This window comes from Rhinopithecus bieti, unplaced genomic scaffold, assembly GCF_001698545.2.
Source record: "Rhinopithecus bieti isolate Rb0 unplaced genomic scaffold, ASM169854v2 scaffold_1234, whole genome shotgun sequence".
NCBI lineage: Eukaryota > Metazoa > Chordata > Mammalia > Primates > Cercopithecidae > Rhinopithecus > Rhinopithecus bieti.
The window spans coordinates 165718-182343 of record NW_016803318.1 but is presented as its reverse complement, the minus strand read 5'-3'; the positions used below and the strand labels follow the sequence as shown (position 1 = coordinate 182343).

The window sequence follows — 16626 nt, the reverse complement described above, 5'->3', positions numbered from 1 at the left end:
CTTGCAGTGAGCTGAGGTCTGGCCACTGCACTCCAGCCTGGGTAACAGAGCGAGACTCCGTCTCAAAAAAAAAAAGAAGTCTGAAATCATTCATTTCACAGGTAAGTCTGGAACTACTGAATCCATGTGTAAATTGATATTTAGAGTTCATAAAACATGTCTCATAGAAACATGTAGACTCACATTTAGAGCAAGGGTTAGGAAACTCTGGTATCTAATAGTGGTTTTCAAGCTTTTTTTCTTTCTTTCTTTCTTTCTTTCTTTTTTGAGACGGAGTCTCGCTCTGTCACCCAGGCTGGAATGCAGTGGTGCAGTCTCGGCTCACTGCTACCTCCGCCTCTCTGGTTCAAGTGATTCTCCTGCCTCAGCCTCTTGAGTAGCTGGGATTATAGGTGCGTGCCACCACGCCCAGCTAATTTTTGCATTTTTAGTAGAGACGGGGTTTTACCATGTTGGTCAGGCTGGTCTCGAACTCCTGACCTCAGGTAATCCGCCCGCCTCGGCATCCAGAGTGCTGGGATTACAGGCGTGAGCCACCACACTCTGCCTCAACCTTTCTTTTCTTTGCGTCGGTGTCCTCTGCCAATGGACATCGTTTTGTAGAATCCACTCTGAAGTGGAGGGGAGAAGAGCAGCTATCCCTGGGTCTACTTTTCTTAACTCATTAGTTCCTGAGTCACCTCCTCAGAACCTCAGTGAAACCACAGCAACCCATCATGCTATGAGGCCTCTTCCCAGGCTAATATGTAATTCAAGTCCAAATGCTAATAAACGATGGTGCTGCACTGGCGGCAGCCCTGAGCACACTGCTGAATCGGGGTGCCAAATTTTAGTACCTAAGCCCCCTTCTCTCTTCCACTTATACCTTACCTCACCTCCAATCTCACCAACCCCCTCCGATCCACCAGAACATAGCAGTGTGGTCCCTGCAAAGGACTGGTGCTCCTTTTGGGGTATTGATCTGACCCACTGCTGCAACAAAGGTAGCTGGATTCAGGTTAGCAAACTCCCAAATACACAGAAACTTTCCCCAGTGCTCCCCAGGGCTACCTCAGCTGCTCACCTTGGCCTCCTTGTCTCGGCAAGCCCCAATGAGATGTTCCATCTTCTCTTTCAGCAGCTCTGCTGTTTTCTCAAACTGCTCGGAGCGCCCCCGCATCTCGCTGGCCTGGCGCTCTTGTTCGGCTGCCTTAGCGGCCAGGTCCCCGCTCCGGCGGCGCTCCTCGGCCACCGCCTCCCGCAGCCGACCCATTTCCCGGCAGGCCGTGTTATACTTTTCCAGCAGAGCCTTTAGCTCCTGGCCCCAAGCCTGGGCCTGGGCCACCAGCGAACCCCGAGTTTTCTCGTGTTGCCGTAGGCTGGCTGCCTCCCGGGCCCTTAGCTCAGCCACTTCCTCTGTGGCTTGGTAGAGCAGCTGCTTCAGCTTTCCGATCTCCTGGCTCTTCCCGCTCATCGTGGCCTGAACTGCCCGCAGCTCTTCCTCCAGCTTCCCCAAGTCTTGCTCCAGAGCGGCCACTTGGGGGGATGCTGGGGCCTTTAAGGAGGTGCCTGGCTCCCGACATGGGGACAAGGACCCCCGCAACTGCCGGTTTTCTTCTTGCAGCCGAGCCAGCACCTGCTGGGCCTCCCGGTGCCGATCTACCAGGGTGGTGATGCAGGCCCGCAGCTCCTCCAGGGGCTCCGCTGCTTTGCTTTGTGCACTCCTCTTGCCCACTAGGTCTGGGGGCAGGCAGTCCCACAGCCCTCGGAGACCGCTGCTCTGGGCGGCCAGGAGCTTCCGCAGCTTCTCTGTGGCCTCCTTCTCCACGGCCAGTTCATCCGTCAGCAGCCCCACACTCTGCCGCAACTGCTGTAGCTGGACCTGCGCCTCTGGCTTGGGCACAAATTCCCGCTGCAGCCGCTGGCTCAGGGACTGCAGCTCCCTCTGCAACCTCTGCCGCTCCCGCCCCAACTCCCCTAACTCCTCCACCAAGTTACTGTTGCTCAGTCTCAGTGCTGACACCTCTTTCTCCAGCCGTCCCTTTGCCAGGCCTCCTAGGGCCTTTTCCCCTCCAGGGGCGCCTAGAGGCTCTCCGCGAGCCCCAGGAACCCTTTTCTCTTTCTCTTCATCCTCTTTGATGCTCCCTGGGGCTGCCTTTAGGGCTCCCTCTCTGGACTCCTGGTAAGGAACCTCAGGTTTCATCTGTAGTCCTGCCTTTGCCCGTTCCAGCCTTGCCAGCACGCGCTCCAGTCGGGCCTCCATCTTCTCCCAGGCAGCTGCTGCTGCCTCAGCACGGGGAGTCCCCAGGGCTCCCTCCATGACCGGTCTTGACAAAGCTCCCCGGGCAGCATCCTTTTCTCGCCACACTGCAGCAAGCTCCTCTCTTAGTTGTAGCAGAAGCTGGTTCATGGCTGCTGGGCCCACTGGTTCAGCCACTGTGCCTCCTGGTTCAACTCCTAGAACCTGGGAACTCTCCTTCTGGCCAGCAGGCAGCTGGTCAGCATGATCAGGGCCAAAGGTCTGTGCACCACTGGTAGTCAGTTGCTGTCCTGTGGCTTTCCTGATGGTCTCAGACTCTGGGCTCTGGGGTGGCCCCTGTTCTTCTTGTTGGGACCTACCATGGACTTCATACTGGATCTCTCCTGGGGCTGAGTCCTCAGCCTTCTTCAGAGCTAACACTGGATTTACTGTGGCTGCTGCCTGCTGCTGCTTCTTTAGCTCTTGTATACTCTCAGCCAGCAGGTCCATAGGACAACCCTGCTCCATGCCATCCCCTCCAGGCTGGAGACTAGAGGCTTGCCTTCCTGAAGCTCTGGGCTCCCAGGATAGGAGGAGCCCTAGCTCCTGCACCTGCTCTCGAATCTGGTTCTCAAGTCTCAGACAGGCTGCAGCTTGAGTCTTACACTCTTCTGTCTTTTGCACCAACTCCTGCTCCAACTGAACAACTTTCCTCTGCTCCTCTTCATACTTCCACCTCCACTCCTCTGAGCATGGGTCTTCGTCCTCCTCTTCCTCTTGCTCCTCTTCAGGCTCTGCTCTCCATGGGCTCTTAGGTGGAGAACCTGCCTGGGGCTCAGATGGAGAGGCCTATGTTGGAAACAGAATAGTAAAGTGTGGCCACTAGGCAACAAACTGAGCCCCAGGAGTGCCTTTTTTCTCTTAAACGTCTTGACACCCCAAGGACCACTGGGAGTAGTCACAGTGGGATAGCCTGGGGTGTGTCAAAAGCAAAAGGGGAGGCACTTAGGTTCTTACCTGGGATGCAAGATCTGGGTGCTGGACTAGCCTCTGACCTATAAGAAAAGATATGAGGAAAATGAGAGAGAAGACAGGTTCCATGTACTTCCAGCCCACATTCTTAGCTTCAGACTTTTTCTGAGAGAAGTGGCCTCTCTGTGATCAGTCTCACCACATATCTTCCTGGTGCCAGAAGCCAATCTTGTTTAGTGGATCCCTAACTATCCAGCAACTTTGGTGTCCTCTCCCAGAAATGAGTCACCTCATTCATTTTGTTCACTCATTTATTTATTGGTCACTGTGTCCAGCACTTTAATAAGCACTAGAACGTCAATGGTGAGCAAAACAGAAATGGCCTGTCACCTAAGCAGATTACAATCTGGTAGAGGAAAGAGAGAGTGACCAACAAATCACACAAATAGACGTACAATTACAACTCATAAACGCTAGAAACAACACTAGCCAGGGTTGTCCTCAGTGACAGACCAGGCTGCATTAAAGAATTTTGTGATTATACTTTTGGGATGGGAATTTGGGGTCCTCTCACAGTAGCAGCAATAAATATGTAAACTCTCAACTCAGGTGACAATTATTTGTCAGATAGATTACTTCCATGGAAACAAATGGGACTCTAAGAAACTTCTCTGATTCTAGGGCTATCAAGGAGAACCTGGAAGTTACAAAAGGGCTTTACCGCCCCGCCGCCGCCGGTTCAGGGCCTGCTGTAGCAGCCTCCACAGTGACTTGTCTTGTGTGTGCAGAGCATAGTGCAGAGCATCATGCCCTGTGCTGTCCACAGCCCCTGCGTCTGCTCCGTGGCTCAGGAGCAGTTCAGCCACCTCGGCACTGCCTTTCTCACAGGCCAGGATCAAAGCCGATCTGTGGGTTGAGACAAATTTGAGCATAGACTTTCCCCCATGGAATCCAGAAGTCCTGGTTCCAGACATTCCACTCATAGGGTAAGCTCTTACTCAGTGGGGTCAGGAGAACAACAGACCAACATTAGACCAGACTAGATTGTTTTTTTTTTTTTTTTTGAGACGGAGTTTTGCTCTTTTTGCCCAGGCTGGAGTGCAATGGCAGGATCTTGGCTCACCACAACCTCTGCCTCCCAGGTTCAAGCAATTATCCTGCCTCAGTCTCCTGAGTAGCTGGGATTACAGGCATGCGCCACCACACCTGGCTAATTTTGTATTTTTAGTAGAGACTGGGTTTCTCCATGTTGGTCAGGCTGGTCTTGAACTCCCAACCTCAGGTGATCTGCCCGCCTCGGCCTCCCAAAGTGTTGGGATTACAGGGATTCTACATACAATTTCTATTGGAAAAAAGGATCCTCTTGCTTAAAAGATAATTTGAAAACCAGTAAATTCAGCCAATGGGTCCAGAGCATCGATTCTACTTCCGGGGTCATCTATGTATGAAGGCGGTAGTGACAGCAGGCAGAGTTCTTCAGAACCTCCACTGGGAAGGAATGAGGTTCCCAAGAACACAAAGACCAACCTGACTTCTTCCCCAACACACATACACACACACACGTTGCCCACTGGCTTCTTTCTAAATTGGTCAGGCATGGGAATTGGGGTGGGTAAACGAGGAGGGCTCACTTGTCATTCTTGTCTGTAACATTAACTCGGGCGCCTCTCTGCAGCAGCTGTGAGCAGATAGCTGTGTGCCCACCCAGCGATGCGATCATCAGGGGTGTACGTCCATCCTGCACAGATTGTAGGAAGGGGTTCATGAGGAACCAGGGACTCCCAGAGGCTTGACACAATCCTAACGGCTCCCCTCCCCTCACACCACTCCACAAAAAATAAAAGCCCAGATCTTGGGTCTAAACACTCCCTTTTGGAGGGTCAGAAGCTCTCCAGAAGATAAGGCTTAACCTCTCTGTGAGGAAGAAGAGGAGAAGCAGGAAGAGAAGGAAGAGAAGGGTGGTGCTAACACAACCCTAGGTCATGGAAGTTGGCCAATCAAGCTCAGAGAGAGCAGCAGCTTGCCTGTGTAGGACACTGCCCACTTGCCCATCTGACACTCACATTATCCAACACGTCCAGGAAGGCTTCGTGGTCACACAGCAGGAGTACACTTGAGGCACAGCCAGAGGAGGCTGGGGAGGAGATGATTGGGTTAAGGGGAAGCATGAACAAAGCCTGCTCAGACTATAACCCAACATGCCTTCCAACCATTTCATTGATTGGCCCTGGCTGCCCTTCCCTCGTCACATCTCCCCTTTCCCACCCTGTAGTCCCTGCAGCCCTGTTCCCATGAGTCCCCTGCACACACCTGCCCAGTGCAATGGACTACGGTTTTCTGCATCCACAGCATCTTCATTAGCACCATGCTGCAAATGGCCACAAAGGGAAGCAGCATGGAGCTTGGTGTTAACATCCTCATCCCATACCCCCATTGGGTTACCAGTTTCCATGGTAGTATGAGGAGGGGCAGGAGGTCCACTTTGGAGAAGGCTGTCTACTAGGCAAGCCCAGTTCATTCATTGCTGATGATAGACAGCATTGATTATCAGCCCTGGTTTCTAAACCAAGGGGCTAAGAAAAATCAGATGGTAGATAAGTAAACGTGTTAAAAATCAGAGGGTAGATAAGTAAAAGTGTTAGGGAAAATGACACCCAATGTCCCCATGGCTGGTACTTTAGAAACATAATGTGAAACTTGGAAAGGATTAGGAAGAACAAAAGCAGAACATCCATTTGCCTGATGGCTGGTTAAGATAACTGCTTTTTGTTGTTGTTGTTGAGATGGGTATCGCTCTGTTGCCCAGGCTGGAGTGCAGTGGTGCAATCTTAGATCACTGCAAGCTCTGCCTCCCAGGTTCAAGCGATTCTCCTGCCTCAGTCTCCCAAGTAGCTGGGACTACAGGCACGTGCCACCACACCCGGCTAATCTTTTGTATTTTTAGTAGAGATGGGGTTTCACTGTGTTAGCCAGGATGGTCTCGATCTCTTGATCTTGTGATCTGTCCGCCTCAGTCTCCCAAAGTCTGGGATTACAGGCATGAACCACCACACCCAGCTGGTAACTGCCTTTTGTACTTTTGGAAACTCATTTATAAATTATCCACATGTCATTGTACATGTATATTTCTCTTTATACTACTAGACTATAAACTCTTCAGAAACAGACAGTAGGGCTTTGGTTTAATTTGAATATCTCTGTCCTCCCTCCTCTTGCCCCTCATCATAGCAGGAAGTCTCTGCAGTGACTCTGCTAATGACAAAATCGATAGTTCCTGGCAACTCTGCTTTATAACCTGCCCTCAAAGGCAGTATCAAACATGGTGCCTGTACATAGTAGGTGTTAAATAAATGTTTGCAAACAAATGATTATCAGCCCTCCTATTGGGTATGAGGCGAGTACATTTGGCCAACGATTCCTTTTTTTTTTTTTTGAGACGGAGTCTCGCTCTGTCGCCCGGGCTGGAGTGCGGTGGCCGGATCTCAGCTCACTGCAAGCTCCGCTTCCCGGGTTCACGCCATTCTCCTGCCTCAGCCTCCGGAGTAGCTGGGACTACAGGCGCCTGCCACCTCGCCCGGCTAGTTTTTTGTATTTTTTAGTAGAGACAGGGTTTCACTGTGTTAGCCAGGATGGTCTCAATCTCCTGACCTCGTGATCCGCCCGTCTCGCCTCCCAAAGTGCTGGGATTACAGGCTTGAGCCACCGCACCCGGCCCAATTTCTTTTAAGTATGAAATGAAGTTAGAAAACTCTGGGACCACTTCTTGCCTTCACAAGAGTAGTATCAAGGGGCTGCTCTTACCTGAAGCAGGACCTTAACACACTGTGGCTGGCAGGAGATGGTGGCCAAGTGCAGGGCAGTGCTTCCTGGAAACAGAAGGAAGGGGAGAAGGAGGGTAGGTGGCCCCATGCATGCTGATGACTCACAGGGAGGGAAGGCAAGAGACGCAAAGATAATCAAGAGATTAGGGAGAGAAGCTTTCAGCCGCACAGGGCCAGAAATTCCTGTTCCCCAAGTGCCTGGTACCTATGATGAAGGTGGGAGTGGGGGTGAGGTGTGCCCAGCTTATAGGGAGGGGAACTCCTGGAGGGATGATGACCAGAACTTACTGAGGAGAGAAGCAAGGGACCACAGTAGGAACGTCCAGCAGGGCCCAGCACCGCCGCCCACTGCTGCTGTACCAGGAGCAAGCAAGCAGCGTGGCCCGGGCTCCGGCTCACTCACCGTCCTCATTCTTGCTGTTGATGTCAGCCCCATTTGCAAGCAGTAGAGTCAGACATTCTGTCAGTCCTTTGGAGGCTGCCAGATGAAACCTGCCAGAATCAAGGCCGAGAGGCAGAAGGATAAAGGGACCAAGGATGAGGAATGGGAGAATCTTGATAAGCCCTTCTTGCTATGCTCCCTACCCCAAAGCCAATCCTAAAAGCAGAAAAAGAAGCTCCCCTAGCTTGAATTTCTGAGAAAGAGAAGTCTATATGCCCTCCAATCATAAAGGGTGCTAAAAGCAAGAAAGAAATAAGAGCTACAGGTCTCAAGGAATCTCAGACTATTGCAGGGATGTCGAGGGAACACATAATTACCTGCCTTTCTGAGCACAGAACCCTTAGCACAAGTGGAAGGGTCACAGAAAGAGTCAGTCAGAGCAGAGCAGAAGGCTGGACATTCGAAGGCTTTGGGTAGAGACCAGGGATAACATTTCCCTTGGCTTAATCACTACTCCCTCTAGCCATGTGACTCCTATGCTACCACTTCATTTCTAATTTCCCAAGCATACACACCCTCCTACTTGTACAATGAAGAAATACTCTACTTAGTGTATATATTCATTTTCTGTTTGTTTAATGGGCTTTATGTACTTTACAAGTCAGTGGTGTCAATCTGGGTTGAGAGATGGATGGAGCGCAGGAACAGTATTTTCTTTCCTCACTTTGTGTAGAACTTATATGTAGCAAAAAACTATTGATATACTTGCTGATTAAGACAATTGAAAAGAGCTCTGAAGCTGTAGGCATTCCCTGGTCCTATGTTATATTGGATTTGGGGGCCTCAAAAGGGAGCCACATGTAAGGGGCAGGGGCAGGAGGACTTACTTACGGGGACTGGCCGTTTGAGTCTAGCTTGGTGGGTCGGGCAGATTTCCTGGAGGCCAGGGCAGCCACGCGTCCCACATCTCCCCGCTGCACTGCCTCCAGCAGCTTCTGATCATGGCGGTTCCATCTCTCCACCTGGTCCAGAGCCACAAGTTGTGTGAATATAGGGGATGGGGGTAGTGTGGAGAAAGAAAAGAGGCAAATGGTTAGGATGCCAAACGAGAGAAAAGGAACATCCCTGAGGTCCTTTTTCTTTTCCACAAGTCACGCATCCTAGATCATTTAGTCCTTCTTAGGTGGGCCTAGCTAAATCTTAACCAGCTAATATGCCACCAAGAACTCTTGCTCATTATTTCAGCCCTGAGCCAGAAGGACCCTGGACCACTGAATTAAAAATCATTTGAGTGAATGCATAGTATTTTAAGCTGAATGCATAGCATTTCAAATGTCCTTTTATCATCATTACAATTCGAGTTGTTGTTGGGTGCCCAACCTAAAAGCAATCCTTTCCCTTTTGCTCTCTAGGTCTTGCTGGAGCAAATGGAACCAACCTGACCACTCTTGAGGGCTCACATTGCCTCTCACCACGGCCTCCATCCCTGAACCCCTGCTGCTCTGCTTTTTGTCATCAGTTGTTTGAGAAGTACATCAAGGCACCAGCTTCAGGTTACAGCTAGGAGTCCCAATACCTAACCATTCCATCTCTTTTCATTGGCTTTGGGCCCCAAAATTAAAAGAGGAAACTAGAGTTTCTGTTTTCCCATATCATATCTAGGCCCTTTGGTGAGTGTCTTTCCCCTTTCCGTGGCAAAAACAACCAAAAGGCAAAGAGGTTTCTAGCTATGCTTGAGGAAGCAGCAAGAAGGCAGCTCCCCTTCTCCTCCCTCCCAGTTTCCCTGGCAGGGAGCAGCTGTCTAGACAAGAGCCACACCTGGGCATGCATTGTTCTATCATTCCAGCTTGGGTTTTGCGGGTGGTGGGGTAATTACAATAATTGAAGTGCTACAGGGCGTGAAAGAGACAGCTAGGTAAAAACACCCAGGGCCGAAAGTACAGAAAAGCCTGGTTTTGTCCAGAGAAGGGAATGAAAAGGAAGAGATAGATGCAAAGATCTGTGGTCTGATGTAAAGTGTGCCAGACGAGTATTTCATTGGCTGGCCTGAGTTTGGGACCTAGTTCAGCTACATTCTCGGCTATGTGACCTAGAGTAAGCCATTAAACACCTTTAACCTGTTTCCTCTTCTATAAAATATGACTAATAACAACTACCTCATCATGCTGTGACTATTAAACAAGCTAATATACACAAAATCTCTTTATAAACTGTAAAGAGCCATACAAATGTGTGGCACCCTTGTAACAAAACAGGAAGTAGTGGGGGGTTGGTGGTGGCACATAGCATTTTATAAGGTATAATCTTAACAAGAGGCTATAGAAGGGGGTGAAGAAAAATAGGATCTGTGGAAGCCCAATAACTCATTTTCAAGCACTGTTTACGTAGCCAGGGCAAATTGTGAATCAACCACAGGAAAGCTTTAAATGTCCAAACCATAAAATTATCTAAGGTAGATGGATTCTGAGGTAATGCTCCTGTACGGAAGTTGTAACTTCTCACAGTCCTTTCACGTGCTATTTCAATTAGTCTCTCAACATCCCTGGAAAGTAGTTAGGGCTGGCCGGGCGCGGTGGCTCACGCCTGTAATCCCAGCTCTTTGGGAGGCCGAGGCGGACAGATCACGAGGTCAGCAGATCGAGACCATCCTGGCTAACATGGTGAAACCCCGTCTCTACTAAAATACAAAAAATTAGCCAGGCGTGGTGGCGGCGCCTGTAGTCCCAGCTACTCGGGAGGCTGAGGCAGGAGAATGGCGGGAACCTGGGAGGCGGAGCTTGCAGTGAGCTGAGATCGCGCCACTGCACTCCAGCCTGGGCGACACAGCGAGACTCCGTCTCAAAAAAAAAAAAAAAGAAAGTAGTTAGGGCTATTATACCATCTCTTTGAAAGAAGAAACGGAAGTATACTGAGATTAGATAACCATTCAAGATCACGAAAAAGAGTGGCAAAACTGGAATTAGAATCCAGGCCACGGCCGGGAGTGGTGGCTCATGCCTGTAATCCCAACACTTTGGGAGGCCGAGATGGGTGGAATCACCTGAGGTCAGGAGTTCAAGACCAGCTTGGCCAACATGGTGAAACCCCGTCTCTACTAAAAGTCCAAAAAATTAGCTGGGGGTGGTGGCCGGCACCTGTAATCCCAGCTACTCAGGAGGCTGAGGCAGGAGAATCACTTGAACCCGGGAAGTGGAGGTTGCAGTGACCCGAGATCGCGCCATTGTACTCCAGCCTGGGTGACAAGAGCAAGACTCTGTCTCAAACAAACAAACAAACAAACAAACAAAAAAAGAACCCAGGCCACCTGATGCCAAATCCTAGCTCTCAGCACCAGACCACACTACTACAAACTATAGAAAAAGGTTTACTTATTTCCAGATAAACAGTCTCAAGTTGCCTCCAGGGCAAAGCCACCCACCCTTAGACTCTACTGCCTGCACGGAGTCTCCAAACAGGTTAACTCTCAAAGGACAAAATAAGCAAAATGACTCCTCCACATACTAACAGACTCTGACATGTAAGAACGCATTTCCTAATGCCCTTCTGAGACCAGGTCACCTCCGGGAAAGCAGAAAGCTAGCACTATACCACACGACAGGTGCTGCCATCAGCTGACCTGAACCTGCAGTTCTCTGTTTAAAGTCTTGACTTTAACACTGTCTGCCTCTGTGAATTTAGGCATGTAACAACATCTCTGAGCCTCAATTTCCTAATACTATAACAACCTATAAGGCCTCTAGCTCTGTGTCTGTCACATAGTAGATGCACAATCAATGTTATTTCCAATCCCCATCCTTCCTAGGCACATTTCAGATGTTCCTGGGCTCAGAATTCTCCAGCCAGGGGAGTGGAAGGGATCTTGCTGATATTAGCCAGTGAATAACAGCCAAGCTGTATAGATGGTAAAGATGTCTCTTAGCAATATAGATACTTTTCTTTCCACTTCTTTTGATTTCTTTTTTCTTTTTTTGACAGAGTCTTGCTTTGTTGCCCAGGCTGAAGTGCAGTGGCATGATCATAGCTCACTGCAGCCTGGACCTCTGGGCTCAGGTGATCCTTCCACCTCAGTCTTCTGAATAGCTGGGACTACAGGCATGTTCCACCACACCCAGATAATTTTTTTTTTTTTTTTTAGAGATGGGGTCTCACTGCATTGCCCAGGCTGCAGTGCCTCACTGCAGATGGGGTCTTTTAGAGATGGGGTCTCACTGCATTGCCCAAACTCCTGGTCTCAAGTGATCCTCCACACCTCAGCCTCCCAAAGTGCTGGGATTATAGGCATGAGCCACCACACCTGGCCTGGATACTTTTCTTTCCAGCTAGATAGTTCTAAATCCACCCAATTTACTTCCTATAATCTCATTATACTAAGTAGAGTTTAGAATGGGTGGAAATTTTTCATGGCCAAGCCTCTGCAGAGCTGGAGGAAAGGACAGAGAAATGCTTTCAAATGTTAAGACAGACATTAATGTCTTAAATGCACAGACATTTCAAATGTCTGTAGCTTACCCCAGCACGTTGGAAAGGAGGCACTAGATTACCATCACAGCCTCAAGGGAGCAATCACCAAATTAATCAGCAGACTCAATAAGTATAAGCTTTGTATTTCTATAGGTGAGATTAGAGGACTTTTGTAGAAGTAAATGTACCTTCTCCTTAGCTCTCTGACAGTGTACCTATAAGCATCCTATAACATGGAAGCACACCAGCAAGTAGAGAGAGAAGGAATGACTTCTGCTGTAGGTCAGGTGAGTGGAAACAGAAAGCCTATCCTGGAGGAACCAAGACCTAATTCTCAGTGTTTTAATTGCAGTAGACAGTGCCAATTTTTTGTTTGTTTGTCTGTTTTTTGAGATGGAATCTTGCTCTTGTTACCTAGGCTGGAGTGCAATGGCACCATCTTGGCTCGCTGCAACTTCCACCTCCCGGGTTCAAGCAATTTTCCTGCCTCAGCCTACCAAGTAGCTGGGATTACAGGTGCCTGCCACCACGCCCAACCAATTTTTGTATTTTTAGTAGAGACAGGGTTTTGCCATGTTGGCCAGGCTGGTCCCAAACTCCTGACCTCAGGTGATTACACCCGCCTCAGCCTCCCAAAGTGCTGGGATTACAGGCTTGAGCCACTGCGCCCAGATGATCCAGTGCCAATTATTTAAAGCGCTCTTCTAGTTTACTTCTGGTCTACCTAGGCAGAGTAAGCTCATATGTAAGACACCCTCAAGAATATCCTCTACTTGACTAAAATAAAATGGGATTATAGGAGTTGGGTTTTTGTTTGTGGATTTTCCTTTATACTGGATAACTTAGATTAGCTTTAAAATGATCACCGCTTTTTCAGTCCTTACTCAGACTGAGGGTGCAGGGCTCTGGCCCTGGACCTAAGTGTGTGAGTGCAGATGGGTAGAGGCAGTCTTCCAGTGTGACTGGGAAGCCAGGCTTTTGGAGTGGCCAGAAAGACTGCCACACTACTTCTCTGACAAATGGTTCCAGAGTAGTTTGCCATCCAAAACAGTGGAGGAATTTATCATGAGAAGTATGGGGAAATTTCATGAGGAACAAATTTACAGCTGAAACTGGCCTATTTGCAAACTTTCTATGACTCCAATCTATCTGAAGAAACAGTTTTCTTTCCAGCTAGATAACTCTAAACCCATCCAACTTACTTCCCATAATCTCATTATAGTAAGATCTTGTTATACTAAAAGTTTAGAATGGGTGATCATTCTTTATGGTCAAACCTCTGTACAACTGGAGTCAAGGAGGACAGAGGGATGGTTCCAAATTCCAAAAGCCAGTCCACTCACTCCAGCACCTTGGAAAGGAGGCACTGCCCAAGGTTTGGAGGATCAGAAAGAATGAAATAGTTTTCCCATTCCTAAGGAGCAGGCAGACTGCACAAACCTGTAAGGGAAAGGCAACATTGAATACTTTCAGTAACTAAGGAAGAGGCCATATGAATTTCTAAAAAGTCATTAAGAGTTAAGACTGAGTCTGGGCAGCATCAGTTTCTGGGGTGTAGAATAGTAAATACCTTTTGATTGGTTGATCAATGTGTGGAAACTAAGTAGAGATGCAAATGTAAGTGGGACAAGGACAGGCCTCAACAGAATTCATACTCTTGCCTCATAGCTTGCTTCCAGGATTCTGTAACCTGCCCATGCAGAATGAGCTAATTGAATGTTTCTCATATTTGCTTATGAGCGATACCACTAAGTCAAGTTAGCAAAGCAATATTGCTACAAGTAGCTGGCTAATTTGCTTCTAAATTAGCCATAACCCCAACCTCTACAGAAAATTCCATTTTTAGATTAGGGGGCTCTCTGTAAGAGATCTTTAGAGAAGAAGAAGCAATATCCTCCCTATGCCACTACCTTCTATAATCTTATGTTTTTTTTTTTTTCTGGGAGAACATGGGGAATAGAGTGACTTCTACTGGGAACTCTGAGTCTGCTCTATCCTCTTCTCTCATCATCACTTTCCTCCAACTCAACCAAAGGAAACAGAGAGTATCATTCCTAAACAACTGGGCAAGGGTTCAGGAAATGAATAATCTGGGGAAAAGCAGGCAGAAAGGCCTTGAGCCTTGACTGGCCCAAGAACCAGTCTGATGATCAGATACTGCAGTGAACTGGCTTGGGTGGATTCTGCAGGCAACTCATCCAGTCCCTTGGGGAGCAGTCAGGCAACTGGGCATCCTCTGGCAGTGCCTGTGAGGCTGACCAGACTGCAATATTAACTCACAGCAAGCAGGCAGGAGGAAAAGTGGGACTGGCGACCACTGGGCAGAGTAGGGCAGAGGTTGGAGGGGAGAACAGAAGGTTGCTCTTGTGGGAGCATCAATTGGAAAAAGGTTTGGAGTGATGTCTGAGGAACAGCAGTGCTGGTGAGAGATGGGAGTGAAAGTGGCATGGGGCAGGAGGGAAGCAATGACAGAGGAGATTGTGAAAAAGAGTTAGCAGAAGGCACAGGGCTGGGAGTGCTTGTTGAACTAACAGGAAACAGCAAGGACAGAGCTACGTGGGAAGGCAAGATTGTGGGGATAGGACAGGGATGAAATATGGGGCTCTGGGACATGAGTTGGTGGTGTAGAATGGAGCTTGGGGCCAGGCAGGGGCCGGGGAAGATGCTTGGGGAAGGTTTGGTACTGGGAGACAGAGCAGACGTAGGGGCAGGGCCATGGGAAGGGGACAGAGCTGCAGAAAACGTACCAGAAATTGGGGCTGTAGATGCTAGGAGGACAATAAAGGGGCCAGGGGAAAGGACCTTGGGGAGGGCAGAGGTGAGGAAGGCAAGTCAGAAGCTGCATTGAGACGGGACTAAGGACTTCTGTCACCACAGAGCTGGGACCCCAGCCCCATCCTCCCACACATTTTGGCACCTACCGCCACCTGTGAGCTGGAGCAGGAGAAGATACGCTTCATGGCCAGGGTCGAGACCACGGGGGACAGGGACGCGCAGAGAGCCGGGCCACAGGTTCCCGAACCCACCGGACTTGGCAGCGGCTGTGCAAGAGACAGCTGTCAAAAAGCAGAGCGGGCCCCGCCCCAAGATACGCCTCAGAACCCGCCCTGCTCAATCAGAGGCAAGAACCCAAGGGCTGGGCTCAAAACTCCGCCCCTGGCCCTGCCCTACCCCGCCCCTGCAGAGGCGAAAAGCCCGCAGTCTTAGGCTGCCACCGGGGCTTGGCCTCAAACCTCGCCCTTCGAATCTGAACCCGCCCTGGGATCCGACATGCTCAATCAGGAAAGGAACCGGGTGGGCTCCGGCTGAGACTTCTCCCGGGCCCGGCCCCGGCCCACCCGCAGTTCCAGGCGGGGCCTCCGCCCCAAGCCCCGCCTCAGCCCCGCCCCTTGGAGAAGTGTAGCTAGAGGCAGGAGGGTCCCAGCTTCTACCGTGGGCTTCGGTCTCACGGACTGTCGTATTTGCATTTAATCACTGGCGAAGTTACCTCTGCCCCTCCAACTCCCCCCGCCCCACCCCGCCCCATTCCCCTGCCAAAACCCAAGCAAAAAAGAGCATTTGAAGAGAGCAGTTCGGAAATAGGAGATTGTAGTGCTAAGCAGATCACGGATAATGCGCGGCCCACGGTAACCTGGGGGACAAAACCTAAGGAAAGGGGATCAGGACCAATTTTATTTTTTCTTTCTTTTCTTCTGAGACAGAGTCTCACTGTCGCTCTGTCGGCCAGGCTGGAGTGCATGGTGCCAGCATAGCTCACCATAACCTCCAACTCGTGGGCTTAAGGGATCCTCTCACTCCAGCCTCCCGAGTAGCTGAGACTACAGACATGCGCCACCACGCCTGGCTATTTTTTTCTTTTTTCTTTTTTTTTTAAGAGATGGAGTGTCGCTATGTTATCCAGTCTGCTCTTCAACTCCAGGCCTCAAGCGATTCTCCTCACCGTAGCTTCCCAAAGCGCTGGGATTATAGGCATGAGCCGCCACTGTCCCTGGCCCAGGCTCAATTTTTAAACGCACTACTGAATTAGAAAAGAGCAGAGAGCGAGGAGAGCACTTTTATTTCAAGCCGCCCTCCCGCCCCGCCCCGCCTCCGCATAGAAACAAAAAATAACCAAACAAAAAACTGTCTTCATTATTTCCACTGCCCTTGAAGTTCAGGCTTTTGGTAATTCTTGAAATCAGTCTCCGCCCACTGGTCTTCCTGTCTGTCTTTTCTCCTCTCCCCGCCGGAGAGAGCTCACTAAAATGCATATGAAAACTTACAGGGTAAGGCCCAAAGTTCTTAAGTGGTTTACAAGGCTCTTCAGGAGTCATATGCTGCTGCCCTCTTTTCCAGTCCCATCTCTCATTACTTTCACACAAAAGAGCCACTCAAACTGTTTCTTTTTTATTTTATTTTTTTATTTTTTGAGACAGAGCCTCACCCTCCCACCCAGACTGAAGTGCAGTGGCTCACTCACTGCAGCCTCTGCCTTCCTGGTCCAAGCAATTCTCCTGCCTCAGCCTCACAAGAAGCTGGGATTACAGGCACGTGCCATCACACCCGGCTAAGTTTTGTGTTTTTAGTAGAGACAGGGTTTTGCCGTGTTGGCCAGACTGGTCTCAAACTCCTGACCTTAAGTGATCCACCTGCCTTGGCCTCCCAAAGTACTGGGATTACAGGCGTGAGCCACTATGCCTGGCCTTGTTTTATTTGTTTTGAGGCAGGGTCTCGCTGTCACCCAGGCTGGAGTGTGATAGCACGATCACGGTTCACTGCAGCAGCCTTGACTT

General features: G+C 49.7%; 1 protein-coding gene across 3 annotated transcripts in view; it reads right to left on the bottom strand.

Annotated features, from left to right (window-relative positions):
* ANKRD35 (ankyrin repeat domain 35) overlaps positions 1-14922 on the bottom strand; it is a 19954-nt gene extending 5032 nt beyond the window's left edge. The window contains exons 1-10 of one of the 3 annotated variants that reach the window (XM_017874934.1): positions 14776-14922; positions 8285-8415; positions 7415-7503; positions 6992-7056; positions 5501-5558; positions 5254-5324; positions 4822-4928; positions 3912-4096; positions 3236-3273; positions 1064-3067 (exon numbers count right to left, since the gene is read on the bottom strand). In XM_017874934.1, coding sequence (XP_017730423.1) covers positions 1064-3067; positions 3236-3273; positions 3912-4096; positions 4822-4928; positions 5254-5324; positions 5501-5558; positions 6992-7056; positions 7415-7503; positions 8285-8415; positions 14776-14814 — 2787 coding nt within the window. In that variant the 5' untranslated portion in view covers positions 14815-14922. Of the gene's footprint in view, positions 1-1063; positions 3068-3235; positions 3274-3911; positions 4097-4821; positions 4929-5253; positions 5325-5500; positions 5559-6991; positions 7057-7414; positions 7504-8280; positions 8416-14775 lie in introns of those variants that run through there. The other 2 variants (XM_017874914.1, XM_017874924.1) reach the window with 2 other exon arrangements.
* Between the last annotated feature and the right edge of the window lie 1704 nt (positions 14923-16626).